The 25,556-nt window shown below is 47.0% G+C and overlaps 2 protein-coding genes across 7 annotated transcripts in view; one reads left to right on the forward strand and one right to left on the reverse strand.

The window, feature by feature from the left end:
• LOC135917992 (phospholipase A1-like) overlaps positions 1-25,556 on the forward strand; it is a 66,699-nt gene that overhangs the window by 24,452 nt on the left and 16,691 nt on the right. The window lies entirely within an intron of this gene.
• LOC135917993 (zinc finger protein 135-like) lies at positions 10,651-19,249 on the reverse strand. Of its 2 annotated transcripts, none has more exons than XM_070525059.1 (3): positions 19,190-19,249; positions 17,372-17,481; positions 10,651-12,129 (listed from the first exon to the last, which is right to left on the reverse strand). In XM_070525059.1, the coding sequence occupies exons 2-3, from the start codon at positions 17,458-17,460 to the stop codon at positions 11,226-11,228; spliced, it is 993 nt and encodes a 330-aa protein (XP_070381160.1). In that variant the 5' UTR covers positions 17,461-17,481; positions 19,190-19,249; the 3' UTR covers positions 10,651-11,225. The 2 variants fall into 2 exon arrangements, with proteins under 2 accessions (XP_070381160.1, XP_065307724.1); XM_065451652.1 differs by lacking the exon at positions 19,190-19,249 and adding an exon at positions 17,657-17,831.

The raw sequence follows: 25,556 nt of genomic DNA on the forward strand, positions 1-25,556 counted from the left end.
TGATCATTGCCTACAGTCACAGAGCTCGTGGACTCTGGACCGGCTGTCCCATCTAAATATCGCCAAGAATTTGGCCACATTTAGAGCGTCCCGAGCAGCTTCTCACCTTGATAGCTAGTACTAAAATGTGGTGGTGGCGATCATGTCAGTGTACCATATCATCACGCTACATGGTTTTGATTTTTGGTGGCTACCGGTATTCACCAGGCTATCATTGTTATTGATTTGTCACTTGGCATACTTAAAATAGCCCTGTTGTGCTGTCATATTCCTTGTTCATACAGCATCTCAGCGTGTTAAGGCACCAAGATGACGGCCATTAAGACATCAATGTGAACTATTAAAAATTAGTGGAGGGCTTTACAAGAAGAGAGATCACTGTTTCTTGATGGTTGTTCATGGTACACGAGCACTCAGATAATTATGTTTCATTTGCTAATTCTCAATTACGTTGGGAAATTGATAAGGTGTCGATGCAAAAATTGTGGAGGATGCCGAGAAATGACGAATAACTACTTAAAAAGCAACCTAGATTTTATGTGGTCCCGCTTTGTCAATGAAATAAAGAAGTCTTTGCAAGAAAGAGAAGTACCACATGTCAGCGCGTTTGCGTGCCAGGAATTACAGTGGTATCATGTAAAGGTTTAGCTTATTGCACTCGAAACACGCGACCGTGCCCATTCCCCAACGCATCAGCAGCTTTCGGTGTGCGCCTTCAGTCCTCGCCAAATGTCAAACCCTTGCTTTCAACGTGTGTATGTGCCTAACATGCACAGTGCATTAGATGATAAGGAACCACTGCTATTGCTGGCACACAGACGCTATGTCATGTGGTATTGTTCAAGTTTTACTGGTTTTTAAGCATGAAATGATTTTAGCTCCCGTTGTGAGTGACCTTCAAGTGACCTTTAGCCAAAAGCCTGAGCTGTTATCCGGGCGCTCGGATGAGAACATCTGGGCAAGTTGCGAAAACAGAAAGAGATCATCCGGGCAGCCAGTCAAAACATAAGAAAATCGGTCTCTGGCCCCCAACCCTTTGTACACGACCGCATTACATGCGCTAGTTACTGTCCAAACAAGTTGCAAAAAAATATTGCTGCTGAGTTCCTCATGTTTGTTCACAATGTCACTTAAGCTGTAACTTCCAGTATGCTGAACTTTTATTTGTCATTTCCAATAGCGACGTTCAAAAGGCAGATACAGGGCACCATACACTTCATTGTCATTGTTTGGCACTGAGACAGGGTTGCCTGTACTCTTCAACCCCAGCGGTCTGTGAGTTCCACGTCGCGGGATCTGTGTTGCCTCGAGAGATGGCGCCACGCTGCATGGCACCTCCTTCCGGCTCTTTCAAGCTGGGCAATGCACTCTCTCCCTGGCATCTTTCGCTGCCTGTCGTGCCACCTTCAGACAGCTTTCTTCTAGCTGGGCAGCATCCGTATGGACCAGTACACAGTCTGGCGTGGTGCGGTATGGTGCATTGTTGTGTGGTGGGGTGTGCCATTGTGAACATGCACTACACCCATGTTAAGATTGTGGCTACTATCACCTCCAACCAACCTGCTTTGCCTGTTGCCATTTCATGCTTACATCTACTCTTGATTTTGGGAGAGCCAGCAATTCTTATTTTATATATATATAGAATGCCAAATGCTGTTGGTCATTTTTTGGTGTCCTCCACAAGTTTCGTACTAACGCCTTTTCGATTAGGCAAGTTAATAGATGACAAGCTGAACTTGATTAAATAATTATTTTTGTAAAATTAGATTTATGTACAACACAACTAGCATGCACAACGCCCATCAACATACTGTAATCTCCGTTCACTTTTAGACGTGCATTACATTTTTATTTCTTGGCGACATATAGCTATGACAGCCCAGCTGTAATCACACAGACATTTATTTGTGAGAAAGCACAGGAACCCTTCTGTGCCCTGCATGACGAATGTCGTTTATGAAATACCCTTGACCTGTGGAAAAAGCTATGTTGGGCAGACTGGAATGTGCTTAAAATGACAGGCTTTGTGCATATTCTAACTCGCTCAAAGGAACAAAGGCGGCAACTGGTCTTGAATTCTTTCAAATGTGGGTGTTTATGTTTATTTGATAGGGCCTGCACAATTCACAAATATTCTATGAGCGAGCATGGGAGATCTGGGAAGTGTATATTGTTCAAAAGAAAGGTTCCACATGCATTAGCATGCCATCTGTTATGCTGCCTCATGAGGAAGGAGATTCTATATATCTCTACAACTAGCATCCATGTGTTTTTGGCATTCACCTCCACCTTTTTTCACCGTCATCACCTTTACGTTTGTTTTTGTTATCTTTTTAGTTGTTTGCAGATGCTCTCTGTTAATATCACCTTTCTTTGCTTTGTTTTTTCGTTTTCTCTTTTTTGCTCTGTTCACAAGTACCTTCAGTTTCCCCTCCTGATACTGTTTGTGGTAGTTGCCGGCCGTAGCTCTTGCCTCCTTTGGTGCTTGAGAATTTGCAGCTTTTTCTTCTTTTTTTTTGTTTGATGTTGGCTATTTTCGTTGCTTCTGGCCTTTTTCCCTGTAATATATATTTCTTTTCCTTTGAATAAAACCACCACTTGACAGTCAGTGCCCATTTGTTGTGTTCACTTAGTCCAGTCTTCCTGTGCTGTTTGCCCAACATGTTGATGCTAAACCAACTATCCCAAATCGGCACCTTTGTAAAGTATAGTAAGTACAAGAAATCACCCTGTGTCGTCATCGACGGTACCCGAATCACTGGAACCTTGAGCGCTGTCTTTCCCAGGACCTGCTTGGCCACCATCGGACTCGGTGGTCGCTGCCATGGTCGCTGCTGTGGTATGAGCCTATCCTTTCCGGGACATATCTGCACACTTTGAGGAAACGGGACGGGGCCAGTGGACCACTTAGTGAAAACACGTACCGACAATGCATTTCGTGAAGGAGTGATTGGCTCAGCGAAAACATGTGAAAGAGGCCCTAAAGGAAAACACTAAATGAATCTAAGCTCTTAATCTTTTGCTGTATTTTTGTAAATTTCATGGTAAAAAGTTTATTAGGAAAGATGATAGTCAAACTTTATTGTAAAAAAAAGAATTAGCACTGTTGGTACACCTGTGCGAGGTCACGGCTTTCAGTGTATATATTGAGATTGGGCCTCTATGGCTCCCTGGGAATCCTTGAAACTGGATAAGTTCAGTATTTTTTTTTTGTAAGAACACAATGTACATCTTTGCAGAGAAAAAAAACATGGCTAAGCCTGAGTGAACGCCGTCAAATCCATGACGTCACTGAGTGATAGTGCAGGAATGTCTAAGCTAGGTGGCGTCGCCAATGATTTTTTTCTTTTTTGCAACGTTTCTAGCAGCTTGCCAAGCTTCTTCTCAATGTAAGGGCGGCATTTATGTGGCTTCCATGTCATTTCCAGAGTAATTTACTAATAGAGCTCGAAGCATTTCTCTCTTCAGCATCCCATTAACACTAGGGCCTGTTGAATTTTAACTTTGAAAGCACTGTAGCGCAACCTAGTGACGAGCTAAATCCCATTTCCCCAAGCAATGGGCAGCAAACCGAACGTAGCAGGTTGAACTCTCATATTTTTTTCTCATGACACGGTGGAACCAAATTGCTTACGTGTGCATAGCATATAAATAGCAATATTTGAATATTTACTGTTCAGGCAGGATGTCAAACTAAAGAAAATATTCAGGTGTGGCAGGTCTTACAAGCTGTGCTTCAACTAGGTGCCGTCAGTGCTTTGAACTTTCATCGAGACAATAAACTTCTTTAGTTCAGGTATGTTATAGCCTGTATATACACTATATTTTTCACTATAGCCGTAGCATACACAGCAACGCGTTATGGCATAATCCAGCGTGCAGAGTGCCACGGCCTGCACTGCGACAAGCAGTTCTTTCTTGGGGGGGGGGGGGGGGGTCATTTAAAAGGGCGCTGCAACGCCATTTTCGGGTCACCATATTGGCTCTAGATCTATTCTCAGCATGTCATAGAATACAGAGCAAAATGAATTCTGAACATTTACCCACACGAACGCAAGTTATTGGTAAAAAAAACCTGAAATACAAGCAAAAATGACGGATACCTCCCAGTTGAATTTTTTGCGTCATTTAAGCTGCACATTTCACTCTCCGTTGGCGCACCATGGTTGCCAAGCCCGCTATGACTGTTTACGTTTCATGGTGTTCATGTGGCTTCTATGGGCGACTCTATAGCGTACTCCCAATTTATCTTGGTGAATTTTCTGTACCCTGTATCCAGTGGCGTAGCTAGGTCATCCGGCACCCGGGGCCTTTCACTCTTCTGTCACCTCTCCCCCCCCCCCCCCGGGGTGTAGTCGACGAAGGCGAGGATATCGACTATTTTCGGGTGTCAGACGTATATGACTCCCCCCCCCCCCCCCACTGGCCCCGTGCACCCGGGGTCAGTAATGCTACTAGTGCTTGTTAGGCATTAAGTGTAGAGGCGTTGCCACCAAGTTGACGGTTCCACATGCTTTGCCGAGTCGCAGATACCAGTCCTCGACCAAAACAGAGAGGTCGTCCTGTATCTCGGTACGTTTGAAGGCTGCACTACGTTTTCAATATGAAACTGAAAGCATTTAATGAATACTCTTGAAAACTGTTCTACCGTTTCTTCGTCGTCGTCGCTTCTGAACTGTATGCTGTAGAACAGACAACGGCAAGTATACCTATGTGGGAAATTTAATGTTTTTTCCCCGCTTTATCTGTTCAAAATAAAAAAAAACGACCCCCCCCCCCTTCCGGTTTTCTCCCTGTCTCACCGAGTTTTGCACCGGACCTTTCTTTTGTCTTTGGGAAACCACGTGACCGCTACTTCCGGTTTCAGTGGTGTGAACAGTCTACTGTTACGCGTCCGAAGCCATGCTGTAGCTGGTGCGCATTTTGAACCGGTCGCATTAAAGGTCGCATTTAAAGAAAGTCGCAGTTTCGCCCGAAAGGCGAAGCATCCATTGCGATAGCAAATGAGTGGACAGCTATGCAAAGTAAGGATAGCTGTTTTACTGGCCGTATAAACTCGTAAGCATAGGTACACTAACTAAATTAACAAGCATGGTGTCGCGCGCACAAGCAAACATGAACACATCTCACTCGATGGCCGCGGAAACTCGCTGTCAAAGCGCTGGAGTGAGGAAGGGCGGCAGCAGCAGCGAGCGAACTGACCTTCGTGCTGCGTCTCGCGTCAACGCGAACAAAGCCGTGAAAACAGCGCGGCGGGCTGTGTCCCCGTCGCAAATAGCTTTCAAGAAGGGTTGAAATCTGGGCCAGTTGGTGCATACTTGAACGAAAAAACCAGTCAAAAACACAAAGGACAAGAGGACAACCAGTCGTTGTGATGTGAACTTCTCTTGTCCTTTGTGTTTTTGACTGGTTTTTTCGTTCAAGCTTTCAAGATACAGTGGCCCGCGCCGCCCGGAGCAGGACGCCGCCTCTCCCACTCCCCCGGCCCTCCTCCTCCCTATCCACGTCAGACCTTGTCCCCGTCGCAGATAGCTTTCAAGATACAGTGGCCCGGGTGGGCGCGCGCGGCCGCCCGGGCCGCCGGGAGTAGAACCAACACCCTCTAGAGAACTTAAAGGGACACTAAAGGGAAACAATAAATCAGTTTAGACTAATGAAGCATTGTTTCAGAACCCTGCAGGCAGTCATTTAAACAAAATAGTTTGGTTATTAGATGAGAAAATCAAGGTCCAAGTATCAGTATTTGAATTTCGCGCCGAAACCCCAGCGCTGGTACGTCAGCGTGACGTCAGGGATTCCAAAGTATGTTTTCGCATTTGGGCCGCGTTGGCTGAGTAAAGGTTCCCGAAACTGGTCATGTTTAACATTTGGTTCCTTTAGAACACAACGTAGTCAATCTGTACCGCTATATATAATTGTTAAGCCCTAGAAGATGCCATCAAAATCCATGACGTCACAGTCCCCAAGTGCCGGAACATAAGTAGGCGTCGCCACCCGTATTTCGTTCTTGCGCTTTTTCTGGCTTACCTGACGTCTTATCGTTGTAAGAGTGGTGTTTTTGGTGTTGTAGAACCGTAATTTACTGATGCAGAAGAAATCATTTCTCACTTTAGTGCCCCTTTAAGGCTTTCTGGCTGTACCCTCTCCCCTTGAGCTACGTCACGCAAAAGAGGCCCACAAGAAGTTCCATGCAGCGTGCTACGAAGCTACGAGCGGCGCACCTGTGTTGAAAATGAGACGCAGAAGACCGAGTGGACGACGACGGCGATAACAATTCGATTAGTTCCGGGAACCCCGCTGCTCCTTGGATAGCTTCGGGGCTATAGAAAAGTCATGGCACGCTGCGACATGCTTCCGAGCGCACTTTTTTTCTGGACGTGAACCGTGCATGTAGTCTCTGCGCTTGTGCTGCCATTGCGGTTGTGTGTCTGGCAAGCGTTCATTGCCGCGGGATGTGGATTACGTTCATGCCAGGAGATGCCTAATAAGTGCTGCGTGCCCAATTGCTGGAGCAATTACAAATCGGGGCCGGAAAATCATGCGTTCATGTTTCCGCAAGATCAATGACGGAATATTGGGTGCCAATGCTAAGGCAAAGAAGAGAAAAGCTGGAATTCTGCGGAATAAGGCAGCTGTTTTTTTTTGTAAATAGTTGCACGAATGTTCTGTATCTCCATTGCTGAACTCATTTAAGGTGTTGTAAATATTTGGACTGCGTTACTGTATCTATTAATGCCTCGAAAGCGAAATTCGTTGAGAGCCTAATCTAGACTGGAATAAATACATGTGTCCCGAATGTGAAGAAGGGCACATCAATGCACTTGTTATGAGACATGCGTTATGGTGCAGTGCTAACATTTTGTTAAAGAACTTTTGTGGTCGCATGAACGGCAATCTCTTTGAAGCCGACGATAAATCAAGGCGAACAAGCTACCCTGAAGGGGGCAGCACTGTGACTTTTCAATGTAAGCCATGCTCCCCGTCATCATTTACCCGAAATTCGTTCTCAATCCTAAGGTTGAACCATTTCATTTCTTATGGACGGGCTTTTTAATAATGCAGCGCGGAATAGTTTTGCATCAATAAAATAATCTTGGAACACCCTCTGTTCTGTGCGGGCCATCTGCTCAACTACGCCTAAAAAAAAAAAGCAACTGCGCTCTGGTTAACGTTGTACATAAGAGCGCGATCCCTTCATTCAACCCGTATCCCCGAGCACGCCGCCGGCCTCTTCTCCGTGACGTCACTCGCCGAGCGCCCAGGCCTTCTCTTGCCTAGATGGTGTTGGTAAAATGCGCCCCCCTCTCCTTCCTCCGTAGCCTTGAGCGCGTCAGAAGACGGCGCGCTTCCTCCCCGCTTTCCTCCATTTCGTGTGCGAAATCTATCTGCGACCCCCGCACGCTTTCACTTGCACGTACAGCATACGGCGCGCGGCGACAATTTTATCGCCGTTGTACTTTATACGCAACCTCACGGCGACGGCAGAAATGCGCTTGGAGTGTCCGTATAACTGCTATCGCAATAAAAATATAGCGGTACACAAGGTTTTCGTGTCAGCAATCCTTTAACACCGTTAAAGGGACACTAAAGCGAAACAATAAATCAAAAAATTAAAATTAAATTATGGGGTTTTACGTGCCAAAACCACTTACTGATTATGAGGCACGCCGTAGTGGAGGGCTCCGGAAATTTCGACCACCTGGGGTTCTTTAACGTGCACCTAAATCTAAGCACACGGGTGTTTTCGCATTTCGCCCCCATCGAAATGCGGCCGCCGTGGCCGGGATTCGATCCCGCGACCTCGTGCTCAAAACAATAAATCAATTTAGTCTAATGAAGCATTGTTTGAGTAACCTGCCGGCAGTCATTTCAACAAAATAATTTGATTATTAGATGAGAAAATGAAGGTCCAAGTATCAGTATTTGAATTTCGCGCCAAAGCCCAAGTGCCGGTACGTCAGCGTGACGTCAGGGATTCCAAAGTATGTTTTCGCATTTGGGCCGCGTTGGCTGAATAGAGGTTCCCGAAACTTGCCATGTTTAATATTTGGTTCCTTTAGAACACAATGTAGTCAATCTGTACCGCTATACATAATTATTAGACCCTAGAAGATGCCATCAAAATCCATGACGTCACAGCCCCCAGGTGCGGGAACTCAAGTAGGCGTCGCCACCAGTATTTCGTTCTTGCGCTTTTTCTGGCTTACCAAACGTCTTATCGTTGCAAGAGTGGTGTTTCTGGTGTTGTAGAACGGTAATCTACTGATGCAGAAGAAATCATTTTTCCCTTTAGTGTCCCTTTAAGTGTTAAAGCCGTCGGCGCAGGTCCGTTATCCTTAGTAATCGTTTCCTAACTATCCCCCACGGTGGGTATGTGCCACTTGTGCACAGCAACAACAACGAATGCGCAACGTCCTGTCGTTTCGTGTCTCCCCTTCGTCTTCGTCGTTTGCGCTGTAGTAATTATGGATCAATACCAACTAGCCATATTCGCCGTATTGCCCTTAATAATTGCAGTGCTCTTTTCGTCGCCCCCTCTGCTGCGTCAATTGGCGAGGTTAGTACCAGTAAGAACACAAGCGAAACGTTACCGGCGTTCATCCCATACAAAGCTTGAAGTTTCGTCGTGCTTAATTCTCGCAGCCCTGAAATCGACGTAATAGTTCTGCGGAAACCCGCAAGGTGGAGGGAAGTTTGAAGTAATTATTAAAGGGAAAAAGAGACATCACCCGAACGTAGCTAAGTGCTACAAAGGAAACCCATACCGGTTCCTCCAAAGAAAAGCTTCGCAGTTGAAGAAAAATTCGTCCTGGTCCGGGACTCGAACCCGGGACCACCTTTACGGAGCAGCCGCTCTACCACCTGAGCTAACCAGGCGGCTAGCAGATGGCAGGCGAAGTCGAATTTATCAACAACTAGGAAGCACAAGGCAAGAGTTTGTCGTAATAGTTCTGCGGAAACCCGCAAGGTGGAGGGAAGCATTTATTAAAGGGAAAATGAGACATCCGCCAGAACGTAGCTAAGTGCTACAAAGGAAACTCATACCGGTTCCTCCAAAGAAAAGCTTCGCAGTTGAAAAATTCTTCCTGGTCCGGGACTCGAACCCGGGACCACCGCCATTCCGGGGCAGCCGCTCTACCATCTGAGCTAACCAGGCGGCTAGCAGATGGCAGGCGAAGTCGAATTTATCAACAACTCGGAAGCACAAGGCAAGAGTTTGTCGTAATAGTTCTGCGGAAACCCGCAAGGCGGAAGGAAGCAATTATTAAAGGTAGAGTTACTGTACCTTTGGTAGCATATACAGTAACTCTAAATAAAGGGAAAATGAGACATGCACCCGAACGTAGCTCAGGGCCACGTTCGGGTGGATATCTCATTTTCCCTTTAGTATAAGCCCCGAAAATCGTGGCTCCGCGTGCTTACCGATCGTGGTGAGTGGGCGAGCGCGACTGCCTCCCGCGATGTGTCCGACCAGAAGAGGCTTTCCTCGAACGAACCACGTTGGCAAGATTGGCTGGTTGAACCTGCGCGATATGGTGCGACCCACTACGGGGGAAAGGCCACGAATGGTGCTGTAGTAATAAAAAAACTAGAAAAAGAAAATTTGATAAAGAATCTTGCTTCTGTGAACTCCATTGCTAATTTTAAAAATGCATTAAGGAAGAGATGCTACGAGTATTTTATTTATTATTCTAAAATATTATTCAAGAAAATTAGCTTGGCGGGATCTTTGAATCATAAGCTTGATCGGGGCATCGCATACGTTCCTTTTGCAGAAACCTGCTGGTGCCGACTCCCAAGGGAGCATATAGCGACAATGACCTTCGATTACACGATAAGTACCAGACGCGTGCACATTATAGAAAAAAGTAACCGATTACAATTCTTTCAAAAACTGATTACAGTTGCCAATTACTAGCGAAAGTAAGTAATGGAGTGATTACTATAATCAATTGCTTTAACGTTACGTTCATCCCTATCATTGCACAAATACAGTTAACAGAACTAGCTGATATGGCTCCCTTCGGTGCAGCCCTTCACACGTTTAGCTTCACTAAGAATTCCTTTTCGAAAATTCCTTCGGTAGTCTTGCCTCTTTTTCTGAAATCTGCACCTATTAGCAGCATGCTTTCCTATAGCGGTGGCGTAGTTAAAACTGCTGAAATCGGTCGTTTTTCGCACATCACTATAGCTGGACTCGTAGCAATAGTCACGCAAATTACTACAATGGTCACGTAAATTACTACCGCACGTTAAGGCAAGTGACACCTGCAACTAGGCACACACTCTCGGGAATCACCGTGTTGTTAGGTTAATTTTATTGCTATTAACCCATTAGCTAGAGCTTCATCCGTCGTAAGGCGTCATACCCTCTAGAAAGTTGCACAACCATACCGACAGATAAAGTTTCACTGTGTTTCTCGCAACGGTGTTCTCGCAGCCAAAGTTGTTAAGTGCTCATCCATGATTTCCTATCATCCCATTCACTTGTGTGGGCATAAACCCTATGCAGTAATGCCTTCCGCTTAGCATCACTGGAGATAATGTTCGTAAACACATGTAGGTATTGCCAAAAAAGAAGCATAATCGCGCAAGCGCACTGCAAACAACGAGTTCACTTTTTTTTTTACCGCTGTGCAAAGGCGAAACTTCGCTCAAAAACTTTTATTTAGTGCCGAAACGAAATGCAAGCAGCGTATAAAGTAAAAATTCAAGTAACGACATTGAACATCATTTTGAAGGAAAGCTCACAAAAACTTTCTGCACAAATTTTCGAAATAGTGGTGTATAAAGGTCCAGTACACAGCCCTACGTCAGGGCGAAACCCAACTCTTATCCGGGCAATCTCAAGACGGTACCACAACATGCTGAGGACTAATGCGGAAACATCGTTATTAGACCGTATCACAGGCTCCACCCGAAACGGATCGGGTTCTGATGGGCCAGTTCTGGTTCTTGTCACACTGTAGCACACTTGTGGCTGGCTCCGGAGGCGCGCCTTCGTACGAACTGCCCGGCGAGGGAACCTCATTGCTGGCCACGTCCTTTCGCTAGGCGCACTAACACAGTGTTCGAGCACGTGACCCACAGCGGCTGCCAGCGGAGGAAACCTTTTGGGGAACATGTAGCGCTGATGTGACTTTTCGGAGGTGTGCGTCAGAATTCGAGTAGTCGGGCAGTCCTTCCGTGAGAAAGAGGCCGAAGACCGGTGCAGGTGTTACGGCTTACTTCTTTGTGTGCGTGCGGGCGTGAGTCGTAAGGCTCGTCTTCTGGGTGAACCTCTTCTCGCAAACGGGACAGCGGTAGGGTTTTTCTCCCGTGTGGATCCGCACGTGGTAGGCGAGGTGATGCGGCATTCTGAAGCGCTGCCCGCACGTGTTGCAACGGTGCGGCCTCTGACCGGTGTGCGTCAAGACGTGGCGGTTGAGAGAGCCCTTCTCCGAGAACGCCGAGGAACACGTCGTGCACTTGTACGGCCTCTCGCCCGTGTGCGTTCGAGTGTGCCTCGCGACGTCCTCTCTGGTGCCGAACCTGCGGTCGCACTCGTCGCACCGGTACGGCTTTTCCCCCGTGTGTGTGCGAGCGTGGCTGCTGAGGTACTTCTTCTGAGAGAAACTCTTGTCGCACGTGGGACAGCGGTAGGGCTTTTCGCCCGTGTGGATCCGCACGTGGTACGTGAGGTGGTGCGCCATCCTGAAGCATTGCCCGCACGTGGTGCACTGGTGCGGTCTCTGACCGGTGTGCATCAGGAGGTGGCAGTTGAGAGAGTTCTTCCGGGAGAACGCCGAGGGGCACATTGCGCACTTGTACGGCCTCTCGCCCGTGTGGGTGCGGGCGTGCCTCACGAGGTCCGTCCCGCAGGCGAACTTTCGGTCGCACTCGTCGCACTGGTACGGCTTTTCTCCCGTGTGAATCCGGCTGTGGTTGGTGAGGTATTTCTGCCGGGCGAACCTTTTGCCGCACACGCGACAGCAGTGCGGCTTCTCGTTCTCGTGTGTGAGCACGTGGTCGCGCATTGCGCATCGGGTTTTGAAGTTTCTGGAGCAGACATTGCACGGCCAGGATCTCGAGCGGCCGCGCGTGTTGTTACGCAGCTCTTCTCCGGGACTCCCGCTTTGGTTAGGTGCCCTGCAAGCAGTAAGAAAGTAGTGCTGCAAGTAGTGCTGAGTACGGCAACGTGAATACACAACCGAAAGACAGGTGTCAGAAATGAAGTTATAGTGCTGAGTACGGCAACTTGAATACACAGCCAAAAGACATGTGTTAGAAATGAAGTTATAGCTATCAGATTTCTTTCCTTTCTCCTTTCCCCCTTTCCGGCCTCTCTCGCGTCAGCACTTTCATCACGGGGATCTTTTGTCTAGCACTCCCTAGCATTAGAGCGATGAGGAGCTTCAGCTAAGTGCCCTTCGTCCGCTCAAACACACGTTGGCTACATTAGAGGTGGCGCACACTCGCCGCTTCTTTTATTACTGAGGATTCCCGGCAACTTGCGAAGTCAGCATGAGAACAAGGTTGTATTCGGAGATCCTGACAGCGACTTTGCGCCAACTAAAAAAAAATTACACACAGAATCAGGCCATGGACAAAATGGCGACGTCACCTTTGTCAATGGAACTATGAAGATCAGTCTTGTTCCAAATCTCGCAGTGAACACAGCTCGCACCGTAGCCGTCAATAATGTGAAGTAGAAAAGAAAAGCGTACTCAAGCAACTTACACATTAGCTTCTGGAAAAGTGTTTTCCTAGGGATATGAAACTACCTGGAAAAATACCTACCTGAGAAAATAGTCCAACGTCTCGTAAAGAATACAGCTACAGCTACTGAACCCTCTTCGTTGACTTGCTGTTCAAAAAACAATGGCAGAAATTAGCCCCAAATACCGATAAGTAATAGTTCAAAGGTTAAAAAGGTAGTGAATTCCACGTTTCTAACTTTGGGCACCAAAACTTGATCCACACCTAAAAGTACCGAATGGATTTCTGAGAAGGTACGCATAATTGGTAATCAGACACCCATGCATCATCTGGATGTTAATCCTTACGGATATGTTCCTACGTATTAGAAAAGAACAATTTTGTTTACAATCCCAAATCTATAAGAGAATGAACAGTTGGTACTTTTTGACGAGTGCCACGAGCAAGCACTGCAAGTAATGCAGAGGACACCTTGAACAAACCCAACACTGCCTACCTTGAACATAAGTACATGCTGCCACTATTGCAAGAATGTCACACATGTCTGTCCACAGGCACCTAACTAGGAATTATTAAGGAAGACCAATAGAGCTTCGTCATAAGGAACGTTTCGATGGAAAAGGCGTTTCAACCAAAGTCGACGCGACTGAAAACAAAGTCGGCGTACGTGGTATGTGTGTTTAAAATTTACTGAAAGTTGGGCATTAAAGATGACGCAATGTTTGCATTATTTTCTTCTTTTGATTGGGAGACCTTGCATTTTTTCCGGACCCCCGATTGCTTTTATGCATGTCGATTTTTTTTTTCATTCAGTGTTCCTTTTTTTACGCTCATGTTATACGTCGACGTTGTTCTCTTTCGCGTCGACTTCTGTTCACACACTTTCTTTTTTGAAGATGCCAGGTAGGCCGATTCTGAAAATAGTGAAGTTTATGGTTTAATGTGGTTAATTTTCGACTACATTGGCGGTAATTACGCCTGTACCGCCAATTTTACCTACTTCACGATCATTTCTCTACGTTTGCCTCATTGAGATCTATCACTTGCTACTTTTTTTTCAGGTTCCTAGGACATTCAAATGTAACGAAATTGTCCCTTAATTTTTGTTAAGACGTTACATACTGTTAAGAACGGCGAGTGCAGTGCAAGTTTGCCACCCACTTACAACTATGGCGGCAACATTCCGGCGCTGTTAAGAACGGCCAGCTGCAGTGCAAGTTTGCCACCCAGTTTCAACTATGGCGGCAACATTCCGGGAGTGTCGCCGCCAACTTCTAGCCACAGCGTGACTAAATCGACTTTGTGTCGGGGAACAATATGGGCATCCCCCACTCTCCGTCGCTTCAGCTAGGATGCGTTCGATGAAGCAGGCTTTGTGCTGAAACCGCCACCAACCTCTAGCCTCATCGCCGTTGTGACGGAATGAGTTCGGCGGGCCAGCTATTGCTCCCAATCTCCCCAACGCGCTACCCGGAACGGCTCCAAGTTCTACGGGGCCCCTCTGACGTCGGCTCCGGACATTCGAACGTGTGTGCATTTGTGTGTGTAGACCGTCCTGCGGCGAGGCGGCTAGTTTGCGATGACGAAATGAACGTTCGCATCGCCTTGTATCGGGAGAGGACCGAGTGTTTAAAAACCGCTGTTGTGCGGCTGCTCAGGACACTCTCTCTCAAGCAGTCATGTTAGACTGATGTACTTTCTCAAACAGTCATGTTAGACTGATATAAATGCTGTAAATAAACCCATATTCCTCGTTCTCGATGAGAAGCAGTCCTTCCCTTCATCAACGTCCTCAGCGTGGATAAGTTGGACGATGGCACGGGCCAGCTATCTTCTAATTCATGCCCGACTCCAATCTTGACAACGGATCACGAGCGATGGGATTGAGCCCCCAATCCTGACAATACATAGCCCGCGCCCAGATACGCTAAACCCGTATGAAGTCGCCACAGGAGACCTTGTCTTCAACGATGTTAGTCCTAGGCTACGGCAAGGACAATTTTTATCAACAACGAAGATTTCCTTCCATAAATCCTACGTGCTTATTTTTCAGCTTTATGCTATATATTCAAGTGACTCAAAAGTGTGCATCTGTACCTACTGTACCTCAGTACTTAGGTGCGAGAAAAGGTGAAGTGTGGGGACTTGGCAGATTTACAGTGAGAACTTGATTGCTTGCTTTAGGTACTTTCACTGCATTAAACGAGTCAGTATAGATCTGCAGTACCGCGATGTGGAATTGCTGACGGACTTGGTGACATTGGACATTGCTTGCAATTCAAGCAGCTGTGGTTCAGGCATTTTTCTGTGCTGCAGGTGGAAACACGAAGAATTGCAGGGTGAGAAAGGCTGACGAAGTCGTTCGTGTCCTTCACGCGAAAGGGCCAGCACAACTGTTTAGCTGGCACAACTGCTTTCAGCGTTTGTGGTCTCGCTACCAGAAGCGGGCTAGTCATGTTGGTAAAGCTTTGTAGCGTTGTTTTCACAGCGACGGATGCGTAATATTACAGAGCAGTCACCTTGCGTACAGGGATGTGGAGGTCGCTCATAAATATGGGCATAAGTGAAGATGCATTTTAGTGCTCCCTTATTAAACTTGCTTGTTCAAGCTGTTACCTGCTGTGGCATGGTGTTGAGTTGAGCGTGCTGTTGCAGTATTGGAATTATTGCAAAATGGAAGGAGGCCTGTGACTGTCCTAGTGGCATCTCTGTCCATCACCCCTTTAGTTAATATGTAGAAAAGACATCATTAATGACAGGGTATGACAGAAGAATGACATGACAAGATGTTTCAAGGCGTTCCAGGCATACTGTTTAGCACAGACATGCTGGGCTAGTTGGCTCAGAAAATGATCGATGAAGTAAAAGAATGCCCAAAAAATAAACATACATGACAGACGACAACCGTGGTGCTGTCGTCTCTCTAGAGACCAGGAAGGATTGAGAACTGCACCAATTTCGAAATAACTCTTACAAAATTATTGCAACATTCGATGTCGGTCTGTTAAGGATTACCGCAAAGAACCTCCATTGCACAATATGGGTCAACACTGAATGGAAAACCAGGATATATCGTGGCACCTTTAGAGGAAGGATAATTCAAACTATTGCTAAGCCACAACATTCCAACAGAATGCATATGCCGCAAGCATTGGCTGGTTTGACGCCTTTTTCAATGTCCTGCGTGCAATAAAAGTCGTCTAATTTGGCAAAAATGCCACATATGCAGATCCCATTTACGCCACACCGATCTGAAGTCTCCAAAGAAGACCTTGGCTTAAAAATTCTGCATAGCTTCAGAAACAACCAACTGGATTTGAAGGACAGTCCGTTTTGTGTTTGTGCCTTCCTGAAAAGAAAAAGATAAAGTCGGCAGAGATACTCAGGACTGCTTACCTATGGGAATGCGAAAGCATGCATTAAGTCCTTTCGGTAAAATGTTTTTTTTTTTTCCCGCGCGTTCCTCGTCCACGCAAGCTCTCGCCTGTGTTCTAACTGCGTCTCGGTAAGGTCAAACGAAAACGCGCCAAGCGTCTCAACGCGCTCGCTTGCCCTCGAGGAGTTCATCACTCGAAGGAGCACTCAGCGGCGTTCAATAGGACATTAATGCGTTTTACTTTATACACCTTTTTCATCCGCGATGTGGCAGCAGTGCGCTCATGACCCTAGATAACTTCCGGTCAGCCATTTTCGAGAGTCCAGCTAGCCAAAAAAGAAGTATTTTGCCGCATATAGCATATTGTAGGCACATATTTTTGAAGTTTTCAGATATAAAGAACGTGCCCTCTGCGGCGAACTCATGTGTGGGCTTTATTTTTCTGTACTTAACAATACCATTCATTGTCAAACACTTCAAATCCCCAACAAAAGCCGGTGCCAGCTGGAGGGTCCTGTAAGTTAATGGGCCATTGTAACTTGCGTTGCTCGTGAGGGCTTAACCGGAAGTCTGAAGGGACCTCTGCAAGCATGAAAAGGGTCTATACACTCGTTACGTGGCGACACTTCCTCCTCATTAGTTGCGCTGTCACGTGTGCCAACGACACGTGCACAAGGTAACACGTTTACTCCATCAGAACTGTGGAGTGCATGCAGTCTCTCCAAATGATGTAATATTATTTCTCTGCATCAAGTGACCTGCTCTGTACGCGTTTACGTGGTGTTGTAATGAAGGTAATAAATAAAAAGAAAAAGCCGATGTGGCCTCGGGGAAGCGTCCTCGTCTCGCACTGCGGAGGCCCGGATTCGATTCCCCACCAAGAACGAAATTTGCCAAATTTAGTTTATAGGAATATCTTTATAGGAAAACTTTGTCCCGGGTTCGATTCCCCACCAAGAACGAAATTTGCCAAATTTAGTTTATAGGAATATCTTTATAGGAAAACTTTGTTTATAGGAATATCCTTGAGATATATGTGACGTCAATCCGAGCTTTTCTTTTTTTTTTTGCCGGTTTCTTTTTCGACCTCTTTGCGCCGGCAGCCATTTTTGGTACCATCTTTTGGTCACGCCGACTACGCGCCGATCGAATTTTTCGCGCAACGGGGCATTCAGTGCTTTCACATTGATACAATAATAACCGTGGCGGTGTCAAGACGTCAGTGGTTGCTAAATTCACAGGGCTGCTGGGTGTGGCGCACGCATCACTATAGCGAGTCCTTATGTCATATCTCACCCGGGGTCCCCGTCCACTGTCGGAGGCTCATCCTCCGAAGGAAGCACGCTGTTCGCACCAGGGTTTGACTCGTCGCAGCTCGGATTCATGGTGAACCACAATCGGATGCCCTGAAGAAACAATACGGGTAATCAGGCACAACAGCGCGGCAGTAACCATTCACAGCACGTGCTACGAAGGGTGAGTGACCCTGCGGGGATAACATTTTAGCGCAGGCAGACGAGGACGAAATGGACTCTTTCGTTCCTGTCTGCTTGCACTAAAATGTGGTCCAAGTTCGCATACCAGCACGCCCAACACACAGCGGTCACCCAAGTCTGCGCACTCGGAAGCCGACGCAATCCTGTGAAGTGAGACGCGGCGCGTCTCAAATGGCTGCTGTGCATGGCGTGATCGCCTTTTGCCGCTACAACCGTGTTCGCCTTTGCGTCGGGCTTCAGTTGGCCGTGATTCGCACATCGTGGCAGGGCCCTCGAACAATAGTGCAGGGTCAATGATAATGCACTACCAAGTTATTTCGTCCAAGTGAGACAAAGTGATGAACAGATGGTAGAACAAGGAACGACGCTGGAGCCAACGTTTCGACAGTGCCTTCCGAACATACATGGACAATACCACATCCAGCCCCTACCCAGAAACATGCACCCCGAATTTCACGTCAAACGCCGCAAACATCGAGCCAAGGCGCTACAACGCAGCTATGGACAGGCTGAAGGAGTGTACTATGTGGACGCTGCAGCCTACACCCCTAAACATCGTTATGCTGTAGCGGTCGTAGACAACCAGGGCAACACTGTTTGTTCAGCATCAGTCAAGACCATCTCGGCGGGTGACGCGGAAGAGGCCGCCATTGCACTTGCATCGGGACTACCCGATTGCGACGTCATTATTAGTGACTCTAAGACTGCTATCCGCAACTTCAGTAGCGGCTACATTAACAACCTCGCGCACTCTCTGCTTGTAGCTCACCCACCAGAAAAAGACATCGCTCTCGTATGGGCTCCAGCACATCAAGGACTCCATGGCAACGAAATGGCTCATGCCGCTGCTCGAGGATTCACGGACCGAGTGGCCGCAAATATGGGCCTAACTCTAAAACCCAATTACTCCCAACAACACACCAATAAAGACACACTCGTCACATTCCATGAAATTTGCACACATTACAGAAACCAACGCCTATTGTATCCACCTCTCTCTGTGCCTAGAACGCGCCAAAGAGAAATACTGTGGCGACAACTACAAACTCGCACTTTTCTTACCCCGCGCACTTTGCACTTATTCTTTCCCGCCACATACCCGACACCCAAGTGTCGCTTTTGCCCTGTCCCCATAGCAGATCTCTCCCATATCATGTGGCAATGCCCCATCAAAACTCCCCCCCGCAAGCTCAAACCATTAATTAGTAGCGAGGAGCTGTGGGAGACTGCCCTGCGCAGCTCCGATCCCACCCTACAGGACCGAGTCCTGAGGTGGGCTGAGGAGGTAGCGGAGGCCTACCACGACTGGTAGACGGACTTCTACACATAATGTGGTGATGGACGCCTGCTGGGACTGGACTACTTAGACCTCCCTCTCTCCCCCCCGGCTCCTCCCCTTGCTAAAAAGGGGAATAAAGTTCATTCATTCATTCATTCATTCGACAGTGCCTCGTCTTCGCCAGGCCTTGTCAGGACGTTGGCTCCAGGGTCATTCCCTGCTCTACAAACTGTTCAGCACTTCGGCGTATTTCGCGACACCAATTTAGAGATGGGATATTTTAAGTCAGTGCAAGGGCGCGCAGCATGCCAACGAAATAAATGTGCCGTAAGGACTGACCGTCTGACTGTCGTCGACATTCGGCGAAACGAACGCCCGTGCAGGCAAATTTGCCAGACGATGATGATGATAGTGATATAAAGAATGGAAAGACGCTTGAGGTACAGTGTATACTAGAGTGTCTTCTAGTTCAATATACTTGAGGTCACTATCATCATCATCATCATCATCTGTCCTTTGTCTGTACGGGCATTCGCTTCGCCGTGTGTCGGCGACAGTCGGACGGTCAGTTCTTACCAGAGAGCAACCACGATCGTCGCGTCATCAATCAGCTGGAGTACGTGCACTGCTTTCCGGCGCGTTCTTCCTCCGCTTGTGTCGTGCAAGTGCTCTTTGCATCCAAGTGAAAGGCGCCTATCCGACACCCACATCTTTCAAATCCCCACAGTGTTTCCTGCGACACTTACTATACAACCGGCGACAACTTTCTGTGGTAGCGCAGCGAAAGCTACGGAACCGAAGCACACATTTATTTGCTGCACTCGTGTATGTAGTCCGCGAAAGTAAGCAACTGGAAGCTACGTAGCTTAAAACTTTATAGTTTTCTTTCCTTTTTTTTCTATGTTTTTTTTACAGCGAAGCTGTTAGCCTTTAGTGTCTAGGAACTTTTCGTGCCCGCGTGCGTGGTGCTCCCACAAAAACAAACGGAAGCTGAATGGCTTTGTGTTTGAGTTACCGCGTAACAGCACGGCATTTTCTCGTACACATTTTTTTTTGTTCGAGGGAGCAGCATATTTCATAACAAATAAAAAAAAGCTAGCTTAGGAAAATGTTTTCCGTTTCTTGCTGTTCCTAGTTTTAGGGCTTTCCGGTGTCCATGTCCGGTTTTCCTGGTCTTGTAAACCATAGAGCTTTTGTAAACCGCCATCAAAACGTCGGCGCTACTTGGCGTAGTAACACAGGAGCGTGGGGAGCTCCGCACGTGCTAGCGCGTGCACGTAGCTTTGTGCTGCCACAGAAAGTTGTCGTCGGGCACACAGGAAACTCTCCGCAACATATACCACGGTGCTTTCGGAGCTAAGTAGCATTTAAAGAAGTGCGATCGACGCGGAGGTCGCCGAGCGAGACAGCCGTGCAACGGACGCGGCGAAAGCTCGTTCTGCGGCGGACACTTTTGCCGCTGCTGCTCGACGAAAAAGAGCGCACGACGTCGCAACCGACGTTGGTCGCAACGCCGAACTGCGCAAAGCGGCGCCTCATTGCAAAAGCGCCTAGGGCTCCCTGTGGGAGCCATGTACAATAACTCCTCTTTCTTCTTCGTGATTTGGGAGAGGGAAAATACGCTCAGTTCTGCAGCCCATATGGGAGCACGGTGCAGCGTAATGGGGATGGGGGCGGGGAAAGGAAGGCAGCAGATGTCCGCATCATCCAGGCTCGATGGCCGGCGCTCGGGCAGAGGCCGTGCGAGGCCGAAGTCTATTGGCGATCTAGGAGCCCGTTTGAGTACACATAACTCTTGGAACGCCAGAGCGACGCGCTGTTTTCCGAAGCGTCGAGAATTGTAACGCGTTCATAGGCACGTAGACGTCTGAAGAACGCACGCCGTCTTTAGTGGACTGTATACAAGACAGGAAACGAAACATTGCGTTCACTTCTCTGCGCATACCGGACCGTGGCGGCACTTGAGCGGGCGACACACGTGTGATACTTTCGCGTGGATGACATGTAACACTTTCTTTTTTTTTTCCATTTCAAGTACCGATTATGCCCTAAAAGCAGCGAAGGTGACACAACGTCCACGCTACACTCGTCTAGTTGGTCGAGTGGTCGCTGCGTGGAGCTCTTCTTGGCCACTTTCGATCGCGATCGAGCCCGATCCGGATCGAAATTCTCGACCTCGATTGGTTCCTTCCTGCAGCTTGCGCAAAGGAGCCAATCCAGGTCGAAAGTGTCCCTCTGACCCCCGCATTAGTCTGGCTGTCCGTGCACATCCCCGCCAAAACAACTTGTACTTGTAAAGCGTCTGCTGCTGCCAAAGGGCAGCAGCACTTACCCAGTTTGAACGCGCAGTGATATAGTAAGCGGAAAAATAAAAACACGCGGCACAAATTCATACAAATTATAGCGGCGTCTCACGCGAGAGCTTTCAATCGCGATTGCCTCCTTCGCGCAAGCTGCAGCCACTCGCGACGAAGACATGCCGACCACGCCGACAGGAAGTAATACGGGTGATCACACGGGCGCTTTTGATCCCGATTGGGCTCGATCGCGATCGAAGTCGCATGGGTGACTCCGTTATTGCTTCCCGCCAGCATGATGTGCCTCGAATTGGTGCACACCACGCTAGCTCAAAGGCAACAAAGTGGCGACAAAGTGGCAACAAAGTGGGCATAGAATTTAATGAACGATCTTTCATATGAATTTTACGGAGTGCGTGCTTCCAACAATTTCGTGGCGTTTACTTTGAATCTAAGTACAACCGATGCATACTGTCGCACTCTTCCTTTCGAACAGCAGACTACACTCTTTGATCACTCGTCTCATGCCAACGGGTACAACGTGGCTGTAACTGGTGCATCGCTGCGGAAAGTAAAGCGCGGCTTCGTGCAGTGCCCGCATCCGCGAGCAAAAAAGTACTGCGTCATTAATAGTACGAAGTAACAATGAAACGTTAGACATCAAATTAAGAGGAAGCTTTAGCTCGTGCCCAGTTCCGATGCCGTCTATTCAAAAACATGTAAAACGCAGAAATGCTTTTCTCAGGCAGACCCTGGGCCGAATTCAATTATATTTGCGGCATTTGAGATAAAACGTTGAATTATAGTGCCTATTGGTAGCGGAAACTTGATTTATGGCCTGAATTTTTTTACAAGAATTTCCGAAACTTGGTAAGTCTGAAAAAAAAATGTAAGAGCACGGAGTTTAGAAATCCGCAACTTCGCTCTAAGAACAGATATCGCAGTTCTCTCAATTGCATCCGTCAGAACTTTGTTATAATGTCACGAACATATTGCAAAAGTGCTACTGCAATAATAGTGGTGTGCTTGAGAGCCATGTTTAATGCAACACATTTGTCCGCTTTAGATGTAACATGTGTGCAATTTACGGAATGGCGATTTGCTTTTTCATTGCCGAGTTACAGAGTTGCAAACTTGGTAGTCTGGCTTTCTGAAAATTTCCGATTTTGAGCAGTACTTATAAAACAATTGACGGCGTAAATCAAAAATTCGCCACCAACGGTCACTAGGTTCTAACTTTTTTGCTTTGAATGCAGCAAACCTAATCAAATTTGGTGCAGTTGTTGCCGAGAAAAACAGTTTCTTCTTTTTCTCATGTATGCATGTAAGATCCCCCGAAACTGAAGCTTCATTCGTTAGCACAGCTGTACATTAACGCAAATGGTGGTTAAATACATCGCATGCTCTTCTTCTGGCTTACTTTCTTTACTCTTTTTTTTTTTTGCCCCCGTGTTCTTATCGCCGGTCAATGGCGCCGTGCATCTGTTGACAAGCGTTCCATTTGCTTACGTTCCAGCGCGTCTGTGCCAACAGACAGATGTCATGTAGTGCATCGGCGTAGAGAAGAAATGTTCGTTCTACTACACCGAGTTTTGCGAGGATTCATTCGGGCGATGAGTCAAACTGTTCACAAGGCGCTGCGGAACCTCTCAGAGAAGCAGGAGGAGGAAAAAAAATCTTTATTTAAGGCAAACACTAAGGCCCAGTAAAGTGGAGCGCTTGCCCCGCTAAGGCCCTTTGTTCATCCGCCGAGTCCGAGTGAAGCCAAGCACTCCAGGAAGAAGGGGAAAGGTAAGGAAAATAAGGAGAGGTAATGGCAGTGTTGGCATAATGGCAGAAGAGCTAATTAAGGGCCCCGGGTGCCAGTTGACCTAGCTGCGCCACTGGCAGTGGTTCATATACCGCTGTATTCTCAGATCGCCACTGACTAAAGCGGCCTATAGAGCAACCCAGGTGACGACCTGAAGTTATCGAGTACTTATGTTGTGGAAACCAAGGAGCCTTTCATGCATGACTGTCGGTACGCAGGGGTTCGCATATCAAAGCAACTACGTACGAACCGTGCTATTCTACATGTGACGAAATGGGCAAGCTGGAAGTTATTTATTGCGATCAGCGCTCGAACGAACGAAAACAAGAAGTCGAACGCAGGATAAGTGCTGTCTATCAATTGAAAATCGATCCAGTAAAACACGAATCATGCAGCTCGAGCATAAAATATTTCAAAATATTTCATCTCTTGTAGAACATAAGGCGTCGACGACGTGTCGCATCTCCCGAAACTAGGTTTCTGGCATATAACGCCTACTTAATATCCGCGTTAGGATACGCTAACGTTGTATGGTACCATTTTAGTGAACAGGATATCAACAATGTAGAAAGGTGCACAGAGAAAGGCGATTTAAGTTATCTGCTGTAAATATTAGTTTGTTGACTCACCGATCGAGAATAATGCGGGGATTCACTCACCACAGCCATCGGGTTCCATTAGCTCCACTAAAGTTATCTTGTTTTCTTATCTTTACTGTCCCTTACCCCATCTCCTTGTGCAGAGTGGCCAGACGGACACTTAACCTGGTTAACCTCTCTGTCTTTCACCTCTTGTTTTCCCTCCAGGCATCAACTAAGTTACAAGCCGAATAATATATACGCAAGTAAATACGGCTCAATTTCGGACACAAGGCTAACACGACACAAACACTCACAACCACTCAAATAATACTCGTTACACCGTTGCATAAGTTTCTCTCGGCGATCCCGGTTACATTCATGGTCTTCAGCCCATGTGAATGAACGCAATGCAAGACTCTTTTTTTTTGTTTAGAACTTAATTTTTCTAAAACGTTCTCTTTACAAATTTTGCAAGCTGAAATATACAGTGTACAAGAACATATATTTAGTCAAAAGCAACAACAACTAAATATAATCTCGAAGGGGATGTTCGAAAAATGTTTTCAAAAATATGTTGCCGCTAACGTTTATTGAATGTTTCGTAGTATATTAATATGTCTACACGCCTTTCAAGTCATTTTAATAAGTGTTCCAGATGTGGTTTCCCGGGCTTTCACGTAACACCAAAAGTGCTAAAATACATATCAAAGTACCATCGAAACGCCGAAGCACCAGACTGAACGTTATTTGGATGTTCGCTTCTTGAGAAGGCTCCTGTAGCTTGGCTAACCACATGTTATTAGTGGTCAAGAAAACTTCTTGAAAGGGACTTCTCAAGAACTTCTTGAAACATGTTCTTTTTTTTTTCCATTTGCATATGAGCTCGCAGTCAACATTTGCAATAAATGTATGCCAGTTATAACGGCAATTGTAACTTATAGGGTCGCGAAAAAGAAAGGAACACTGGGCTGAAAACTGGTTAATGGCCATATTTAGTCGTAACGATCCGACATTCGTGCTCTTGACATCTTCTATTTAAAGCGTCCGCTCTCTTTCTTATCTGCACATATGGACACGCTGCCTTTAAGCAAAGCGTGTCCGGTTAATGCCCCCACGCCGCCAGTCTCGACAATCGCATACTTTCTTAGAAACAGCCCTTTGGAAGAGAGTCCGAGCACTTCATTGCGGCGTCGGAGCATCAAACGCCCTGTACTTCAAGCTTAAAGCGTATCTGTAGTGCTTATGTACTTTACGTTCTACTGCACTTCGACTCTCAGTTCGGCGCCGGCTGCGTTTCGATGGGGACGAAGTGCGAAAACGGTCTTGTCTCTACATATCGATTTGGGTAGCACGTCAGAGGAAGTTGCGGGCGGTCGAAATTTAATCCGTAGCCCTGCACCATACCGAGTCCCTCGTAATCCACCGTGTAGTTTAACGACGTTAACTCCGCGATTACGAAATAGCAGTTCGTCTTGTTCCATCGTGTTTAGTGACGCTATAGCAGCGAAAAAAAAGTATTTATTCCGTATCAGGTAGCTTCTTCGAGCAGCTTAATTTTGTGGGGCATATACCACGCGTTTCTGCGGAGATGTCTGTCTGAGATTATCAGCATGTAGGAGTATTGAGACAAAGTAGTAATTTTCTTTTTTTTTGCACAAAAGCTACCTGCTAACAGCGGCGGACATCGGAAGTTCCGTGATCGTCGCCAATATTCGATTACTGATAAGAGTACAGTCTGAAAAAAAAGTTTACACCCCCCTTTTGTGGTGTATATCTGCCACACAAGAATACTCATCTGCCATGCTTGCGTTTCCTTTGTTGAAAATGCCGCGCCTGCTACTTTCCTGTCGGCAAGTCTATGTCATGCTGATAACGCGCATGCCGTTCGTTACTGGGAAGTACCGGGCTCGCAGCGTTAAAGACAGGAAATGCGGACAAGACAGATGACGTTTATCGTTGGGTGGCAAAATACGACTCAAACGGTGTAAGGAACTAAGAATTTAAATAGACGTGACAGC

Source organism: Dermacentor albipictus, chromosome 9 (assembly GCF_038994185.2).
Source record: "Dermacentor albipictus isolate Rhodes 1998 colony chromosome 9, USDA_Dalb.pri_finalv2, whole genome shotgun sequence".
Taxonomy (NCBI): domain Eukaryota; kingdom Metazoa; phylum Arthropoda; class Arachnida; order Ixodida; family Ixodidae; genus Dermacentor; species Dermacentor albipictus.

Coding starts and splice junctions, on each gene's coding strand:
- LOC135917993 (XM_065451652.1), bottom strand. CDS start 17,830: ATGTGCGAATCACGGCCAACTGAAGCCCGACGCAAAGGCGAACACGGT. Junction 17,482..17,656: donor GCTGTGTGTTGGGCGTGCTG/GTATGCGAACTT, acceptor TTGTTTCTTCAG/GGCATCCGATTGTGGTTCAC. Junction 12,130..17,371: donor ACAGTGGACGGGGACCCCGG/GTGAGATATGAC, acceptor TACTGCTTGCAG/GGCACCTAACCAAAGCGGGA.